We start from the raw sequence: 13,371 nt of genomic DNA, 5'->3' as shown, positions 1-13,371 counted from the left end.
GAGGATCCCACATGCCGCGGAGCGGCTGGGCCCGTGAGCCATGGCCGCTGAGCCTGCGCGTCCGGAGCCTGTGCTCCGCAACGGGAGAGGCCACAACAGAGGGAGGCCCGCATACCACAAAAAAAAAAAAACAAAAACAAAAACCGTAGTTCTTTATTGAATCAAGTTGTTGAACTCCAGCTGTAATGTGTATAATGATAACAAGTACCGTCTAGGTACTCCTTACAATGTGCCAGATGCTGTTTTAAATGCTTTATATTTACAACGCATTTAAACTTCACATAACCCCTATAAGGTAGGAACTACCTTGCCCATTTTAAAGATGAAGAAACCGAGGCATAGATTAAATAACTCTCCAGTATCACCTACCTAGTTAGGGGTTGATCAGAGGTTTCAGCCCAAGCATCTGGCTCCACAGTCCACACTCTGAGCTCTCCTACGCCTTAGCAAACAGTGGTGGGCACAGCACAGCACTCTGCTTGCCCTTGTTAAGCTTGCCTTTTTTTTTTTTTTGTGGTACGCGGGCCTCTCACTGTCGTGGCGTCTCCCGTTGCGGAGCACAGGCTCCGGACGCGTAGGCTCAGCGGCCGTGGCTCACGGGCCCAGCCGCTCCGCGGCATGTGGGATCTTCCCGGACCGGGGCACGAACCCGTGTCCCCTGCATCGGCAGGCGGATTCTCAACCACTGCGCCACCAGGGAAGCCCCTATTTATTAAATATTAAGATACCGTGCTAGGTACAGAGGACATGGAGACTTGACTTCTAGAAGATGACAATTCATAAGGCAGGTCAGCCTTACTACACATCTATAGTAGATGGGTAAGAGCTACATACATCTTAAATACTAAATCTTAAACAGAGGTTGTTTGTGTTTGTCTTAATATATGTATATGTCTGTCTGTGAATCACCCGGCCTAAATCCCCTCCCCAGTTCTTGCCATCATTGAGGCTCTCAGGAGTTAATGCAGGTGATACTTCTCACATTCTGGTCTAACGCTTTTCTTGCTCTTTCAACTCCCGCGGCTTTGAGTGCTGGCCTAGCCTAGAGACCTCTTCTGCCCTCCTCACTTCCTCCTGGCCTCCTCTGGGTCCCGCCGCTGCTGTGCAGAGCAGTTCTGTGACTCACTCCGGCTGACTGCTGACTGCATCTCGCGTCAAGTGTTTCTGTCTTTTCAACCCCTGGGGCTTCTCCAACGAGCCCTGTCTGTCCGTAGGATGAGAAGCTGGCAGCAGCCTTCTGGGCTGCTACACTGTTGTTCTTGGAAGTGTAGGGCAGCTCATGCCCTTGGGGCAAACTTCTACCTGTGGGGACTCGAACTGACAGACGTGTGTCTTCACGGTGATCCTCCTCTGGACACACTTTCTACAGTTGTCCCTGGTATTCTAGGGGGACTGGTTCCAGGACACGTCCCGTCTGCCCCACCCCCAACCAAATCTGCAGAGGCTCAGGTCTCTTTTATACCATGGTGTAGTATTTGCATGTAACCTATGCACTTCCTCACGTATACTTTAAATCACCTCTAGATGACTTATAATACCTAATAAAATGTAAATACTATGTAAATAGTTGCCTGCGCAGGGCACATTAAAGTTTTGCTTTTTGGAACTTTCTGGAATTAAAAAAATTTTTTTTTCCATCTGTCATTGGTTGAATCCGCCAATGGAACCTATGGATTCAGGGGGTGAACTGTATACACTTTTCAGAACTTCTCAGTAAGAGCAAGCCCCCATACACCCACTGTGGTAGCTGAAGCACCCTGGCCTTTTCTCTTCTTGGTTTGCTCTCTTCAGCACCTCTCTCGTTCCCAGGTCACCCTCCGAGTGAGCTGCTAGCACACATGCTTTTATCTCGGGCTCTGCTTTGGGAACACATCCCAGCTAAACCAGTTCCCATAGCTGTCTCCTCACCTAGACCTTTTACCCAACACTGCCTGACCCTGAAATGTTACACCTGGCTCTTTAGCCCCTTTCTCTCATCTGCACCCTGATCTCTAGGCCTTTGACTTTGTCCTCTTCTCTTGATGTTTTGTCAGCACTGCCACTGCTTTGACCCCTTCCTCCTCCTGCACTTGCTCTGTAAACAATGGAATTAATTCAGCAGTTTCAAATGGAGTTTAAGGACCCATGGGAGGTAGTCTCAGCGATTTTTGAGTGTTTCTACAAGAATTTCTAAAAATTTTGGGCTTTTGTGCAAATAATTATAATAATAAACAACCAGTATGTGGATTATCTGGTTGACCACCTTATAACTGAGAATATATATATATATATATGTATATGTTGTTTCAGTGCCTGTGTTTGTGTTTGTATGTGTAAATGAATTTTGGTTCATAATCTACAAGAGCCTGGAGCGTGAGGCATTTTATATCTAGCTGTAAGTTGGCTTGCATGTACTTCAGTGAATTGAAAATTGTTATCCCTAGGGTATCTACAGTAACTGTTTGCTATTTAAAGAGGGTCTGCATAGTAACTAATTCTGAGAAACTCTTCTTTCCTGGGCTTCTAAATAATGTCCAAGAAAAATGTCATACGGTTTAACGTATTTCAGCAAAAGTTTTTGAGCATTGATTTTATGCCAAATGCTTCTAGGTCCTGTGTTCTTGGTGCTTAGAACCTGTCAGGGCAGACGCTTAACAGGTAGTTTCAGGTGAGATGAGTGTTAGAAACGTGTCTTTATAATTAGGGTGTCCGGTACCTGCTGGGCCCTCAGCATTGCTCTAGAATCCTGTGGCATCTTCTTGATTTTCTTCAATCTCTCAACTCCCCCCTCCCCTTTTCTCCCAGCACTTGTCTTTGCTTCCTATTTCAGGAAAAAACATGAGCTGTCATGCGTGAACTCGCTCAGCTTTTTACCCCCTGCCCTGACTTAGAGAAAGATGCTGCCCCTCTATTCAGGGGAATATGCGCCTTGTGCTCCACGCCTCTTTGCTCCAGGGGGGCCTGGCTCCATCACTCTCTTCGTGTCTGCCTGCAGCTCTCCTCTCTTCCTTAGTATTCTTTTCTTCACATTCTCAACCATCTTCATAATTTCATTGCCATCCACAACTCTTGGGTATGTATCTCTAACCCTGAATTCCTGCAAGCTAGGCCCATAGGTCTTAATTTCCCAGTTTGTATCTTTCCTAGATTTCACACAGGCCTTTCACATTCCACATTTCTAAATCAAAATCAGTATTTTCTCCCCTAACTCCGTTCTCCTTCTGTCTTCTTCATTTGAGAGTGATGATTCCCTTCTTCTCTCACCTTACCTTATCTAAGCAACCATCTTCCTGATCTAAGCAACCTTCAGATCCCTCCTAATCACTGACTTGTCTTCTTGTCCATTGTTACTCTGAAACCTCAGCAGTAAGTTTTGTACCTGTCCAGTAACTCCTGTCTTGCCATTCATCCTCTACCCCACTGATTTTCTGCCACTTACATGTTGTCATGTTACTACCCTGTGCTATTTTTTTCCAGCTTCCTTGCTACATGTAGAATAGAATCTAAACTCTTAGCGTGAATGGCATTTAAGGCTCTCTGTAACCTGACTAACCTCCTACCTTGCTGGTCTCGGTTTCTGTTATTTCCAGCTTATAATTTAAGTCTCAGAAATACCTAGGTACTTGAAGATTCTTTTTGGCCTTTATGATATTTTAAGATTTTAACATAATTTATACTTTAGAAAATTACAGGGATAAAATAATCACTCATCCCACTGACCAGATTTAACTACAAATAACGTATAAATACATTTGTTCTAGTCTTTTTTCTGTAAACTAGAGCAAATCAATTCCAGTTTGCGGGGAGAGAGAGAAGTCACCCAAACGTGTATGTTTAGTAATAAGATTGGAAAGAAGTTACTACAGTTCTTCTCAGGACTCCGTGGCCTTGCACGTGCAGACCTTTTGCCTGGGGTGTTTCTCTCCAGTGCCTGCCCGTTTCCTGTGAGGCTGCCGTTTGAGCCTCCATGAAGCTTCTGAACTTGCCCCGGCAGATTTTGGCATCCTCAGTGCACTTTGTCCTTATCTTCATTATAGAAACCACCATATCACTTTGTAATTATTTGTATTTTTTTCTTTGAACTGAAAATTCCTTGAGACAGCGATCTTTGTATCTCCGGTAGGGCACAGAGCCTGACAAGAGTTGGCTGAGGAAGAACGTCCAGAAGGTAGGGGAGAAGCCAGTAAAGTTCGCGGGAATAGAGCATGCTAAGAAAGAACAGCGAGGTGTAGTCAGTGTTGCTGTGTCAATTCTTTGGGTGGTAAACTGATGTATGCCCCCAGGCACGTATTGTAGGCAGGCACTAAAGTTTTGAATGAATGAATGAATGGCTGCAGAGAGTAGGATAGGCCTGGGAAGTTTTCTTTTTCTAGAGCAGTTTCACATGCACGGTGGGAAGCGGACACCCAGTTACACAGGTGGAGGAGGGAGACGGAGACCCAGGTAGACAACTATTTCTAGACCTTTGGTCATGAAGACATGAAAGTTAGGATGAGGACAGGACCTGAAGGCCTCTCTCCCTGGTGGCCTCGCCTCAGGAACTGTTCTGTGTGGGGTGCTCTCGGGGGGAGACTCCGCGGGGCACCTTTCTCAGCCTGAGGGTCGCCTGGGGTATAGGCCCCGCCTCCCGAGATAGGGGTTTTCAGGCCTGGGGTGCTGCCTCAGGGCGTCCGGAAGTCTCCGGAGCTCTTGGGGTGCCATCCTTCCTCCCTGCCCCCTGGCCCCACCGCCTCTTTGCTGCCTGCTCTCCTCAGGGCCTCTCCGCTCTTGTCTCTGCCCGGCCGTCCTCGTGGCTTTCCTTTATCCCTGCTGGCCGCCGTCTTCCGTCTCCTAGGGCTTCTCTGCTTCCCGGGGAGAAAGCCTGGCCTTTGCAGGCCTGGCCACCGTCCTGGCGGGGCTGCTACTGGCCTTGGGCTGCCCTCCACCCTGCTTCTTTCGGTGGCTCTACAGCCCTTGTGCTGCCTGCTTCCTCAGAAGGCTGGTCTTTGGCGCATCAAGGTTTATAGAAGGAAAAGAAAAATGGCATTAAAGTAGTATTTTAAAGCTACGGGACCTAAGAATGTTAGGAAACTTTTTCTGCTACCAAATAACTTTATCTTAGTGGTGCTTCTCTGAGTTGTGTAACATTTTAAAGGTTTCCCAAGGTAGTCTAGTGGTCCTTAAGGTGACCTGAGTTGTATCCTGAAGACACACGTATCAGAGTCCATATATGGAACAAATATTTGTTCTGTTCTCTTTGTGTAGAAACTGCCCAGATGCTCCATTCATCACAGTCATGCATTTCTTCGGGCGTCTTACTGTTCCAGGTCCTTTTAATCATAGCTTTGGAATTGATAACATTATTTGAATTGTTTAGAATTATAGTCTGCCTGGATTTTTTACACATTGAACCTTTTAGTCAGGCCTTAAAAGGTAAACTGTCAGGCATTTCACACTTCAGTGACCCGCAGCTTTTGTTGGCCTTTTGGATGCAGTCACAAGTAATAACGTAAGCAAAACTGTGGCATAACAGAACTGGCTGCTCTGAGCACTGTTGCAAAGTGGATGACTGTGCAAGTTATTCATGCTGCTTTTCTTTGGGAAACCAGAAAATGTGAGCAGCATTTGACAGGAAACCCAGTATCCCAGGGGTGCTCAGAGCATAACTTTAAAGCATTTTCTTGGAGCTGTGGGATTGTATCCTGGAACATAAGCCCTTGAAAATGAGAGGTTTTGAAAGAAATTTTTTTTTCTTATTAAAGGAAATTCACCAAGAAAGAAAAAAATTCCACACAGTACCCTGCCGTAATTGTTTTTACTAAGAAAGTGAAAAGAAGAAAACACTAGAACAATTTAAAAACAAATGAACCCATTGTCTTTATATTATGCTTATAACTCTGTCATCTCCAGGATTCTTTGGTTACTTTATACGTTTATATACTGTTATTTTTACATACCTGTCATCTTAATGTGCTCTTTGCATCCAGAAGTTATTCTATAAACCTTTTGATGTTACTACATTTTTTTCTTTTGACTCTAGTAGTCCATCAAGTTGATACAGTTAGCCCTTTCCCCATCATTCTAGAGGACGTTGGCACTTTTGTCTGTTATAAACATGCTAGAGTCTGTACTGAAAGTGTATGTGCATGTGTATCACTTTTTATATTTTAAATTATTAGGATGAATTCCTAGTAGCTCGTTTACTGAGTCAGAGGGTAGAAACAGTTTTAATGCTTTTTGATATAGATTGTTAAATTATTTTCCCCCAAGTTATACCAGTTTACAGCCATCTCTGGTCTCTCTTAGCCATCTGCAGTAAGTCTTTGTTCTGTTGTTTTGTTGGGTTAAAAAACGTTGTTTTTTTTTTTTTTTCCTGCTTGCTGGTTTACCTTACATTGCTTTAATTTATATCTCTTTGCTAAGTAGTAAAGCCAAACTTCGTTTGGTGGGGGGGTGTTATATTTGCTTTTGGTTTTTTTGCATTCTGTGGAAGGGGCAGGTGTTCATGCATAATTATTAGACTGGCTGCTAGTCCAAGAGCAGTAAAGGAGTTAAGGGATAGGGTCAGTGACCTGTGGCTATAGCCGTCTTTGACCAACTCTGATAAGGTATAGATTAATGTTGTGAAAACTTTGATTCACAGAAAACAGTTACATACCTAATGGTTGGAGTTTGAGGTATTCTGCTTAATATACAGACTCTTACTTAATTTTTCTTTAGAGATTCTAAAAGACACTTAAACCTCTTTCAGGTCTTCTTATGTCCCTCTCCCCCCACTTTTGTGTAGTTTGTAGATCTAGAAATTGTAGGAAATTGAACTGGATATTTTACTAATACCATGCACAGAAGTTGATTTTCTTAAGAAATAGTTACAGGACATCAAACTCAAAAATTGAGTTGGGGCCTTGTGCAGGATGTTGGTCTTAGCCTTAGAAAAAATAAAAACTATTGAAAAGTTGTAAGCAAGGGGATGACATGATCAGGATTTTGACAGGTTCACTCAAACTAACATTCAGTGTTGAGGTAACTGAGGCATATGGATATGCCTGTTTGGCCCCCTAGGAGTCACAGCAGGTAATAGAGATTCCATGGGACAAAGACTTAATATTAATAGCTTTTAGGTGTAGGAATACTTGACACTTTTTGTTTTGAGCACTGTTAATTAAATATTAATGTATAATTGATTTGGAGAAAAGTAAGATTGGATTCTGGGAATCTGGAGTGGAAGGTGAGGTAACTGGGGGGAGAGGTGGATGTTGAGCATGGAGGAGGGCTGGGGAGGAAGATGCATTTACACTTATAAATTAGCGGACGATCAGGTGAGTGGCAATGATTAGGCTTTATATGTTTTTTTTCCTTAATATAACATGGTACATTTTATATTTCAGATGAATTTACAACTGATTTTCTGGATTGGATTGATCAGTTCAGTTTGCTATGTGTTTGGCCAAGCAGGTAAAAAAAGAAGTTTCATAGTTGTCTTTTCACTTCAGTATCTTGTGTCACTTTTTGACCACTTTAGATTCCTGGAAAAACCTACATCAGGTCATCTTGCTCCTTCTGAAAGCCTTACCATGGCCTCACCTCCCTCAGAGTTGAGGGCGGGGCCCTTCCAGTGCCTGCAAGGCCCTTTCTCAGGCTCTCCACCAGTCACCCAGAGTGACAGTGGGAATAGGATGCACTGCACAGAGCTCTTTGGGGAATATCATAGAGTGTGTAAGCGAGCATAGAGAAAGCAAAGGCGTGTTACATCTTTAGAAGGAAATGAAGTAAATGTGTAGAACAGTGGATTATGAACTATCCACTACTATCTAAAAGAATGAAAGCAGGAACAGTTGGCTTTCCAGACGATGTTCTTGCTCTTTGATCAAAAGTCTTGCAAAATGTTGGCGTCATATAGGAGAGGAATGAAAAATAAAACTGAAAATATATTTAATCCTCTTATAAACCATGGTGCATCCACATCTGGAATAACGGATGTCCAGTTCTGTTCTCCAAATCTCAAAAAATACACTGCATAGAACAATTGTTTGATATTAGGGTGGAAGGACTTACCACAGGGAAAAATGAAGAAAGAAACTGTAAGGGAAGTTATTGATAAATTTAAATTACGTAAAACCAGCAGTAACATAAAAAACCAAAGTATCTATGTGTCAAAACACCATCGACAAAATGAGAAACTAAATAAGGATTTAATTTCACTTACAAATGTAGAGCTCTAATAAAAACAGATGAACATGATAATAGAAAATTTGCAAAAGATGTAACAGATTTATAGAAGAAATAGCCAGTAAAAATAAGAAAAAAAGTGAAACCTTCAGTAACTGACAATTAAATTGATGTTCTTATTTATATCTGTTAAATGACTTTAAAAACATCTTTGCATTAAAAAAGTGTTTCTTGCTGAGGGTGTGGTGAAATGGTGTGTGTACACTGCTTGTGGGAGTGTGTGTTTGAACATTACTGCAGGAGAGAAGTTAGTGTGTATTGAGAATCTTTAAAAGTTAATACTCTTTGTATATATTTTTTAAACTTGTGATAAGGCAATAATCAGAGTTTTATAAGAATGGTCATCAGAGTGGGTGCATCTATATATGCATGTATGTGTTTATATGTGGAGGGTTCGTGTGGCATGTGTGAACTATGCAATTAAAAACAATCTAAATTTATCCATCATTAAATAGGATACATTAATATAATGGAATATGTAATCATTAAAGCCATGTTTTTGAAGAATTTGGAATGAAACATTTGGATTAAGTATAAAAAGTAGTATATAAAATGTATATCCTTTATTTCATTTAAATAATGTCTGTATATGCCTGCTTCCTTGCTATTGTTTTATTTATCTGCTTAGAAAAAAGACTGGGAAGAAATATACAAAAAATGTTAACAGTCGTTATCTCAGTGAGCAGGTTTTGAGTGATTTTTAGTTTGTTCTTTATACTTTTACGTATTTTCCAAATTTTTTATAATGAGCCTGTGTCCATATTAGTACTTACCACACGGCAGACTTGCTGATCCTTACACGGATTTAAAGAACTATATGGCGTACTTTGAACACAGACCTGAAAAACCAAGGGGTTGTGGATTGGATGAATATGGACTTTTCAAGTATTTAACAAAGGAAAATGAAAATGCCTGCTTGAGGGGGTGGGGTATGGGTGTGGTGCGATGAGTTAAGTGAAGAGAAATAATACTGTCACCCAGTTGTAGGAACACTCCTGAGAATTAATGACCGTCCTACATGAGAGAGCCTGGAATCATGCCTTGAAAAAAAGGACAAATGTATAGATTAAGGGTACCTAGTCTTTGCTATAGAAGACATGAGAGATAACTGTGTCTTTTTATGGTTCTCTGTGCCAAGATGATCCCAAATCACCTCTCTCTGGGGGGTAGGTCTGAATCAGCTTAGTAATGCGGTTCATAGTGTTTATATTTTAACGTTCGTATTATTTGTCATTGTGATCCAGATTTTTCACTGTTCTCTCTCTTGAAACTTCAAGTAAAGTGGTCTGTTCTTTGTTTCTCCTGACAGATGAAAATAGATGTTTAAAAGCAAATGCCAAATCATGTGGAGAGTGTATACAAGCAGGGCCAAATTGTGGATGGTGCACAAATTCCGTAAGTAAGATTGTTCAAGTCTTTCCATCTATTCTCTAGTCATTTAGTGTTGCCCGAAACTGTATCCTTGGGAAGTGCTCGATGTGACGTTTCACCTCCTCATTGTTGATTGAATAAGCGTCAGCCCTGTGTGTAATCCCGTGTGATGCTCTGGAGCCGTGCTGCCCAGCACAGGGCCCGCTAGGCATGTGTGGTGACGTTGAGCACCTGAGATACGGGTGGTCCAAATTGAGAGTTGCCGTCAGCCTTAAATACACACCGGAGGTTGAAGACTTAGCATTTCAACACTGATGATTTTTGAAATCACTGACATTTTGTATATATTATTAATTTCCCGTTTCTTTTTTCTTTTCTTCCTCTCAGCGTGGCTACTAGACAATTTAAAAATACATACGCAGCTCACCTTTGTAGTGTGCATTGTTTCTATTGGACAGCTTCCCAAAAACCTCTAGCCATTTCATTGGACTGTTTTAGATTTTTCTCTTTTTTTATGATGGGAGAGGTATACATTAACCTGCCTAATTACACTTGATTTGCATCCTAATCAAAGCCCATTGAGGTTAGGCTTTAAATTTTATTCACTGTTGTCATCTCTGTACATTGCTTAACATGGTACCTTCCACAAGGCTTACTAAATATTGAATGAATGAATGAACAGATGAATGCTAAGTTGGGACTGGAGGTAACGGGAAGTCATTTTGAGGGTATATAATTTATTTACAGAGGGAATAATATCAGAAGGTCAAAGGCTTATTGTTTGTTTTTACTCGGGCAGTTGACCCCGCAGTCAGGTGCCTGTTTTGTGGGTGTTACTGGTCAAATGTCAGATATTTCGTATGATTTGACCTATGAAAGACAAAATGAGAAGTTTTCGTTGTGTTATTTTAAAAATTTTCTACTGGCACCTTCTGTTCTCCTAAAAACGGTATTCTGGAAATAAATTGGAGACAGTGAAGGAAATAGGGAGTGCCTTGAGTTTGTCTAGGACTAGGCTTACTTAACTGAAACTCGTGGTTTTCTTACCTGGAAAATGAGCATGATCTGCCTCCTTTATCTCTGTTCTTACAAGAATCAAATGAACTTAAAGCAGTTTCACTTAGAAGATTATAATAGTGGTACGTGCTGTTCTCAACAACAGCATCCATTTTATGAGGGTTACAGTTTTATCTGGGGTTTAGGGTTATCCTAGCCAAACTATTCTTTCAATAATTTAGCCATCTTTGTGGCATAATTCTTGAATTACTGAAGGTATTTTGGGATATCTTGAGTGAAATTTTACTTGAGTGTTGTGATCTTAGTTTCCTGGACTGGCTGATATTTGGAAGTGGATCCTGCACTGGGCCCCTGTGCTCTGGCAGCATTTTAGGTTTGACCACACATAAAAGTTGTGCAGCTTTGAACCGTCGGGCCCATGGTTCTCTCTTCCAATTTTTCTAAGTACAGAAAGGCTCTCATTTAGTACTATGTTTCCTTTAAAAAATAACTGATCAAAACCATTTTGTAATCTTTGTATATAAATATCCTCACTTTATTCAGCACCATGAAATTGGTAGATAATAAACAACCATACAAAACATAAAGTGACCCCAAATGAAAGGCATTTCCTCATTTTCCCAATGTCAAGATTTTAAAAAAGATTTTTGGCCAACTAAATACAAATTTTTAGGGGTATACGTGAAAAAGTTAAATGTCTATTAGGAGTACACATTTTAAAATTATATATACACATATACATGAATACACTGTCATTGTTCCCCTTCCTCACATTTATGAAAAACGTATTTAGAACCTTTACATGTATCTTTTTTTAAAAAAGTTTATTTATTTATTTTTGGCTGTGTTGCGTCTTTGTTGCTGCGCGCGGGCTTTCTCTACTTGCAGTGAGTGGGGGCTACTCTTCGTTGCAGTGTGCGGGCTTCTCATTGCAGTGGCTTCTCTTGTTGCGGAGCACGGGCTCTAGGCGCGCAGGCTTCAGTAGTTATGGCACTCAGGCTCAGTAGTTGTGGCTCGCGGGCTCTAGAGCGCAGGCTCAGTAGTTGTGGCGCACGGGCTTACTTGCTCTGCGGCATGTGGGATCTTCCCGGATCAGGGCTTGAACCCGTGTCCCCTGCATTGTCAGGCGGATTCTTAACCACTGCACCACCAGGGAAGCCCCTACATGCATCTTAACAGCAGTGTTTTTGCTTTCACTTAGTCATCTGATAAAAATATCACATTCAGGGCCTGAACCCGTGTCCCCTGCATTGTCAGGCGGATTCTTAACCACTGCACCACCAGGGAAGCCCCTACATGCATCTTAACAGCAGTGTTTTTGCTTTCACTTAGTCATCTGATAAAAATATCACATTTTAAAATCATGTCACTAGTGGAAATTTTACCCCATGCCACAAGTACCATTCACATACCATTACAACTTTTTTTATTTTTAAAAAATTCACCCTATATATGTTTTTGACCCTGTCATGTAATCACTTACTACGTTTTTTTTTTAAAAAATAAGTTCTAAAAGGCTTGTTTACAATAATAGCCAATACCTAAAATATTTTTAAACTTCCAAGAGTACTACTAAATTTGTGGTAAATTTCTTGTTCTCCTTTTTAAGAAAGGTTTTAGGGTGACATGTTTTCCCTAAACGTTGAGTTGTTCAAAATAATGCTTGCTACATAATATGAGAGACACTAAGAATTTTTCTAAGGGAAATTTTGGAAAAAATATTTGTCTGATGTTTGGTTATGTATATTATTAGTGGCTCTTAATCATGCTAAATAAGTAATTTCACAAAAGAAATTTCTTTGAGTAGATACACTGAATTTGAACATGAAACGGTTAAAATGTACACTTAGGTCAGTCCTCTAAGTATTACTAAAGTAATACGGTACTAGTAATATATTAGCAATAACGATGTTACTTTCGGGGAAAAATTTTTGTTTTTATCTGTTTTGTTTATTATGGTTTGGATGAAGGGAGCATTTTGTTTAAAAACTAGAAATGAAATACATTAGATGTGTTACCTGAATTTTGCAATTTAATTAGTTATTTGCAGTTACGATTATGTAAAAGGTTTGACCACTATACATTTTATTTATACCTATATTTTACATGTCATTTAGACATTTTTACAAGAAGGAATGCCTACTTCTGCTCGATGTGATGATTTAGAGGCCTTAAAAAAGAAGGGCTGTCATCCAGATGACATCGAAAATCCCAGAGGCTCCAAAGATATAAAGAAAAATAAAAATGTCACCAACCGTAGCAAAGGAACAGCAGAGAAACTGCAGCCAGAAGATATTACTCAGATCCAACCACAGCAGTTGGTTTTGCAATTACGATCAGGTACAGAAATCTGATTCTATGAATGCCTTTGTGTCTACTTGAGCTTTTTGACAACTTTATGTAAGTTTCTGTTGAGGGTTCATTTTCACATGTGGACTGACACTCAAATAGAAATGTTGCATACATTAACTTTTAGAAATTTTTTGCAGGTATAACACTTTGTAAGACACATGTACCTGAAGTAAATGTTACCTGTGTCTAATGTAAATTCTGTTAAAGATTCAGAAAGTATTAGATTTAATGGGTTTTTAAAGATAAAAATGTCCATCTTCTGGTATAATTACATGATATAAAGACAACATTTTAATCTATTTTTTCCTTTGTTTTTGTTCAGTATTGATAAAATATTAAGGTTTTCATAAGAACCTGTAGCAGTCCTGCATCTGGGAAAAAGAAAGAAGAAACAAGCCCCCTTTCTCCTCTTCTAGTTTCCCGCCCCTTCCTCTCAGAGGACTG

The 13,371-nt window shown here is 40.5% G+C and overlaps 1 protein-coding gene across 5 annotated transcripts in view; it reads left to right on the top strand.

Moving 5' to 3' along the window:
- The window catches only part of ITGB1 (integrin subunit beta 1), an 81,302-nt gene that overhangs the window by 47,372 nt on the left and 20,559 nt on the right, over window positions 1-13,371 (top strand). For 4 of the 5 annotated variants that reach the window (XM_024129627.2, XM_055087798.1, XM_028495660.2 and 1 more), the window contains exons 2-4: window positions 7,347-7,413; window positions 9,497-9,582; window positions 12,693-12,915. In XM_024129627.2, coding sequence (XP_023985395.1) covers window positions 7,347-7,413; window positions 9,497-9,582; window positions 12,693-12,915 — 376 coding nt within the window. Of the gene's footprint in view, window positions 1-4,126; window positions 4,148-7,346; window positions 7,414-9,496; window positions 9,583-12,692; window positions 12,916-13,371 lie in introns of those variants that run through there. The other variant, XM_028495661.2, reaches the window with a different exon arrangement.

The sequence above is a fragment of the Physeter macrocephalus genome, chromosome 11 (genome assembly GCF_002837175.3).
Source record: "Physeter macrocephalus isolate SW-GA chromosome 11, ASM283717v5, whole genome shotgun sequence".
Classification (NCBI taxonomy): domain Eukaryota; kingdom Metazoa; phylum Chordata; class Mammalia; order Artiodactyla; family Physeteridae; genus Physeter; species Physeter macrocephalus.
The sequence above is the reverse complement of the archived record's forward strand: the minus strand, read 5'-3'. Positions and strand labels throughout refer to the sequence as shown.